The sequence below is a fragment of the Mirounga angustirostris genome, unplaced genomic scaffold (genome assembly GCF_029215605.1).
Source record: "Mirounga angustirostris isolate CCGP_5_RB_7025 unplaced genomic scaffold, mMirAng1.0.hap1 SCAF_10, whole genome shotgun sequence".
Lineage (NCBI taxonomy): Eukaryota > Metazoa > Chordata > Mammalia > Carnivora > Phocidae > Mirounga > Mirounga angustirostris.
In genome coordinates, this window is record NW_026991718.1 from 115642367 (window position 1) to 115648366 (window position 6000).

General features: G+C 46.2%; 1 protein-coding gene and 1 pseudogene across 1 annotated transcript in view; one reads left to right on the plus strand and one right to left on the minus strand.

Annotated features, from left to right (window-relative positions):
* Window positions 1–3025, plus strand: part of CNBD2 (cyclic nucleotide binding domain containing 2) — a 61344-nt gene extending 58319 nt beyond the window's left edge. Inside the window, exon 13 of the mRNA XM_064573103.1 lies at window positions 2541–3025. Coding sequence (XP_064429173.1) covers window positions 2541–2859 — 319 coding nt within the window. The 3' untranslated portion in view covers window positions 2860–3025. The remainder of the gene's footprint in view (window positions 1–2540) is intronic.
* Window positions 3026–4197: 1172 nt separating this feature from the next.
* LOC135361687 (adenylate kinase isoenzyme 6-like) lies at window positions 4198–5031 on the minus strand (annotated as a pseudogene).
* Window positions 5032–6000: the final 969 nt, after the last annotated feature.

The following is a 6000-nucleotide window of genomic DNA, read 5'->3' on the forward strand; positions in this document are numbered from 1 at the left end:
TGCCCGGTGGGTGTGGGCTGGGCCGGGGATTAAGGCCATCATGGGCTGAAGTTTTTATAGCCTGCGGGGACAGATGAAACTTTCAGTTCACGTGAGGTAGAGATTGGAAGTGAAAGCCCTGCAGCAAGCTGAGACCTTTAGAAGAGTGACCCCATTTTGTGAAAAAATTAACTAGAAATCAATATGACCATCAGCATCAGGAGGCGACATGGACTCTTGTATGTCTGAACTTGGACTGAGTCCCCCCCACAAAAAAAGCCCCCCTAAGAATCTGTAATCACACGCTTGCCCCCTCCTAGGTTTTGGTGAGTCCTGTAGCATCTTTGAACCCCAGTGTCCATGTTTGTGAAATGGGTAGTTGTAAGGATTAAATGGTTGACAAGTAAATGCTGGGCACATGGTAAGTGCTAAGTCAGAGTTAGATGCTGTCGGGGTTTTTTTTGTTTTTTTCTAATGGAAGAAATTGGGAGTTAGTGGACTTTTCTAAGTGGAGACTATACAGTAGTGTGCTGGTGAATGTTTAACAACCAGCTCTCTGGGAGGTGGATGGCAGGGAAGCCTGATTTGAAGGGTTTACTGATTTCTGTGGTGTACATATTCCCACCATGGCCAATTTCCACCTACCAACCTGATGTCACTGAACACACGGGGTTGAGAGCTGCACATAATCACCACTAAGCTGAGAGGAGCTGACTTTAGCCTGTTCTGACCTCTGGATTTTCTATTAAGTTGATCTCTATGCAACAAAGTTGACCCTGCCCTGGTCAATATAATGTTGCCAGAAGAATGTTCTTTTTTTTTCTGAAGAATGTTCTAATTCGTTAGCGACTTACTAGGCTTGCTTCCTTGGGTGAGAGCACAGGCAAGTCAGTGGAAATGGAACATGCCCTTCCCTTGCTGTGGTCTCAGAAGGAACTAAGCCAATGAGTGCTGAGCCCGCTCCCCTCCCCCACGTTCCCCACCCTCCGGAGCTCCTGCTGGGGTAGGGGACAGAATAGAGCCAGGGCACCAAGGCCAGTCCAAGGCAGCCACCAATCTACTTTCCATCTCCATAGATTTGCTTGTTCAGGACATTTCACATAAATGGGATCATAAAATGTGTCGTCTTTTGCGACTGGCTTCTTAGCATAGTGTTTTCAAGTTTTATCCATGTTGTAGTATGTACTTCATTCCTTTTTTTTTTTTTTTTAAGATTTTATTTATTTATTTGAGAGAGAGAGAGGGAGGGAGGGAGGAAGGAAGAGAGAGCGAGAATCTTAAGCAGACTCCATGCTGAGTGAGGAGCCCAACACGGAACTTGACCTCACAACCCTGAGATCATGACCTGAGCCAAAACCAAGAGTCGATGCTTAACCAACTGAGCCACCCAGGCACCCTGACTTCATTCCTTTTTAGTGTCAAATGATATTCCATTGCATGTATATATCACATTTTATCCATTCGTCAGTGGATGGATGTTTGGGTTGTTTCCACTTATTGGCCATGATGAATAACGCTGCTATGAACATTCTTGTGCAAGGCTTTGCGTGGACATAGGTTTTCGTTTCTCTTGAGCATATACCTAGGAGTAAAATTGCTAGGTTATAAGTTAACTCTGTTTAACCTTCTGAGGAGCTGCGAGACTCTTATCCAAAGTGGCCGCACCAGTTTACTTTCCCATCAGCAGTGTACCAAAACCCTTGTTTTAATATCTCCACCTCATTACACGTTTTTATCTATCTTTTTAATTATAGCCATCCTAGTGGGCATAAGCGGTATCTCATTGTGGCTTTGCCTTATGTTTCCTTGATGGATAAATGGTTACCTATATAATTTCACTTTTTAGTAGCCACATTATAAGAAGTAAAAGGACTGATGAATCACAGACCTGTACCCCTGAAACAAATAATACATTATATGTTAATAAAAAAAAGAAGTAAAAAGAAATGAGTGAAATTGCTTTTTAAAATATATTTTATTGAATTCAGTGTGTCTCAAATATTATCATTTCTTTTTTTTTTTTTATTTGAGAGAGAGAATGAGATAGAGAGCATGAGAGGGGGGAGGGTCAGAGAGAGAGGCAGACTCCCTGCTGAGCAGGGAGCCCGACGTGGGACTCGATCCCGGGACTCCGGGATCATGACCTGAGCCGAAGGCAGTCGCTTAACCAACTGAGCCACCCAGGCGCCCTCAAATATTATCATTTCAACATGTAATCAACACAAATGTTATTAATGAGAGTCTCTATATTTGTTTTTGCTCTAAGTCTTTGAAATCTGGTGTGTATTTTAAACTCACACCACATCTCTAATTCAGACTGGCCACACCACAGGTACTCAGTGGCCACACGTGGCTCGTGGCGACCGCACAGAGCAGTGCGGTTCTAGGGGAAGAAGGTGTGGAAAGGCAGAGGAGGCAGAGAGGAGTCTGGGCAGAGATACCCAGGTGGGACAGAACACACTGTGTTGAGGAATTGGAAGAGTGGCAGGAGGCAAGACTGGAGGGGCAGGGGGACAGGAGGGGCTGGTGTGGGAAACTCAGCATCTACCCCTCGCCTTTAGTGATGAAGATCTGTGCCGGAAGTTCCTTCAGCAGAACAGCTGGGATAGATTTCGGAAGGACCTACTGCGGCTGCTGGTGAAGCCTCGTCAGCGCCCACTGTTCACCCCGATCCGGCCCAAGAAGAAGGCGATCTACAGCCCCAAGTCTCTGATTCTGGATTTGTGCAGCTTCAACAAGGAGACTAAACCTTGTCATCCCGTTTTCATGGCACCCCAGAAATACCTCCCCCCATTGAGGATCGTCGAAGCCATCACAGCACCCCGATATAAAATCCAAGAACTCCTGCCTCGGTATAAGAATGCAGGAGTCCTTGTTTAGACCCAATAAAAGATGTTGGGTTGTCACCCTGTTTCCTGAGCGACCACCATGGGAGTTGCGGGGTTCAGAGTCAGGGCTCCTGGGGGCTGTGGGTCTGGAGAGATGTTTGGGGGCGGCAGCTGGGGCACTCTCTCCCCTGATACTTGTGGGGCTTGAGTGAGTGGATGGTCAGGAGGTTGGATGTGGATGGGTTAAGCCCTGGGGGTGGTCTCAGGGTGGGAGGGTCTTCTCTGGTGAGATGGTTGGGAGGTACAGAGGGGCTCAGATCAAAGTGAGCAAGACTGGGGTTGCAAACTCAACTGCCTTCCGGAGGCCAGGCAGGTCATGTAAAGAGTGCATCAGAAGGACTGGGGAGGCAGCAGGCAGTGGTGGGGACTGGTATGCACATTCCCCATCCAGATGGAGCAACTGCTCCGTGTCCTCATTCAATGCCATGCCAGGAAATAATGCAGACCCGGTACTGCCAGTCTTTAGATTTTTCAAGAGAACCAAGAAACCCAATATTTTAGATGATTCCTACTGGTTTTTAAATGTGAGAAACTAATTCAAATTGTTTTTAAAATACTGCGTTAGGCAAACAAAACATAGATGTGGGCTGTGTTGGGCCTCCAGGCTGCTGGTTTGCCAGTGCTCAGCGAGCCCCTCTGACAGGGCGTTGCCAGAGACTGGAGGAAGCCTGACGGGTGGGGGCAAGGGGGGAGGTATAAGGAGCCAGAGAGACAGATGGGCAGAGTGAAAGGAGCAGGTGTCCTGGGTACCAAGGATGGAGAGCTAGCAGCCGGAGAGAGAAGAGGCAGGCCAGAGATAAGGAGGTGGTAGGTTGGACTTACTGAGGGCTCCTTGGCCCCTCTGGGGGGTCCCGAATCTGTGGCTGCCTGTTAGTGACCTGGGCCGACTCTCTTTGTCGGTAGCACTGGGCCAAATCACCTCTCTCCCTTGGGAAATTCCATGGTTTAGCTTTGAGAGCACTGGGGGGGCCTGGTAGAAGCCACAGCAGCACGTGAGCCTGGCCTGGGGCTGCCAGGGAAGACAGGAGCCTTCCTCCACCCATCGCTCCCCACCCCACACATTCATCTACCCCACCTGGCAAGGAGCAGGTTAGGAGGAACACCTGAGCACTGAGCTGGGCCTCGGGAGCTCTGGAGAGCGAGGCTCTGATTCTATGCCACTGGACCTTCTTGAGCCCTGTACCTGCCCCTGTTTCCTCAGTGGCAAAGTGAGCAAATTGGACAAGATCAATGGTCTTCATGAGAGGTGAGTACAGTTTGAAAAGCACATTCAACATTATCATTTTGTTTGTTGAATTTATTTATTTATTTATTTATTTATTTAGCCACCCATTTGGTCAGATTTATTTATTCTTCAGCAGTTGAAGCATTTAAGATGACAGTTTTTACTTTAAATCCTTAATGATATTATATATACTATACTTGAGAATGTTTTGCTTTCTCATGGAGAAAAAAAGCCCAAACATAAACCTTTAGATTATCCATATACTAGTCCTGCAGCACAATCTTAATAAGAAAGTTTTACTGATAACTGGACAATTTATTCATTATGGCAGGGATATAACAAGAGTGGTTGTAAAGTGGCCAGTCTTATAAGTCAGGAGCTATGATCCTTGATCCATTGCTCAATCCACTTCAATATCTGATTGATATTATCCTCTAGATCTTCTGGTTTATTGCTGGGCAGTTGATGTACTATTTCTTCCTTGTAGGATGCTAATGCTTCTTCATAAAGAACTTGAAAAATTTCACACTGAATATTTTCTTTTAGTTTCTTTTCATTATAACCCCTTGTTTCAAGTCTTTTGTACAATACACTGTTATCTGCTTGCAGCACAAAACTATATGAAACCAGCGTTCAGGAAAGAAATCACAACCATGGTAATCAACAATAACTCCACCTTCGCTCGTTTGGTTTTCTAATTCATCAACTACTCTGTCTTCATCTAAAATGGGGCATTCATACTCTTCATCATAGCCATCATACAACTGCCCTTCTCGAGCTAAATCACCCACATTAATGTATTTCAGTCCTGATCTTGATGCAAGTTCTTTGCCTAGCGTGGTTTTTCCAACCCCTGGTGTACCGGTGAGCAGGATGTTCGGAAGCAACATGGTCCTCACCGCGCTGGCTCCGGGCGTCCAGCTGAATTTATTTTTTTAAAGATTTACTTATTTATTTGAGAGAGAGCGTGAGCAGGGGGAGGGGTAGAGGGAGAGGGAGAAGCAGACTCCCCTGGTTGAGCGTGGAGCCCGATGTGGGCCTCGATCCCGGGACCCTGAGATCATGACCTGAGCTGAAACCAAGAGTCAGCTGCTTAACCTACTGTGCCACCCCAGTGTCCCTGCTTGTTGAATTTAAAAAAAAAACTATGTTGCACAGCAAAAAAGGAGGAGTATGGAATTTTTCTATCAGAAGAGGGTGTGGACATTAAAGAGTAGAGAAGTAGAGGACTTAATCATCTCTGACTTCTCTGATAGCTCCGGATGGCCAAGGAGTCTGGGATGTCTGCGGCAGGTCAGAAGGGGCTGTCTGTGACCTACAGGGACGAGGTGGCACTGTTTGGGGACTAGGTAAATTGGGGTGTCTGACTGTGTTTAGGGATCTCTCTGCATTTAGGGCTGTGGCTCCAGGATGATGGTATGAGCTTGTTCACTCATTCGAAGTTTATTTACTTTTGTTTGTACTTGCTTCATAGCAGATCCAAAGGAGGATAAGAGGCAGCCTCTGTTCCCTCTTATTCTCTAGACCAGGGGTCAGCAAACTCTGTAAAGGGCCAAATAATAAATAGTTCAGCTTTTTCAGGCCATACGATTTCTGTTGTAACTATTCAATTCCGTTGGGTGAAAGCAACTTTACTGTTCCAACAAAACTTTATTTACAAAAACAGGTGGTCGGCCAGATTTGGCCTGTGGCCTCGTTTGCTTGACCCCTACTCTAGGGAATGAGGAACCCTTGAAGGTTCTTGAGCAGACATGACATGACCAGTGTGAAAGGGTGAGAAACTCTTTATTGAGTGCTTGTTCTGTGACAGCCGTCTTGCTAAGAATCTGACTACAGAGGCTGATGACCTTTGGGTTAAGATCCCAGCTCTACCACGTAATGGCTGTTGAGGATTAAAAGAGATGGTAC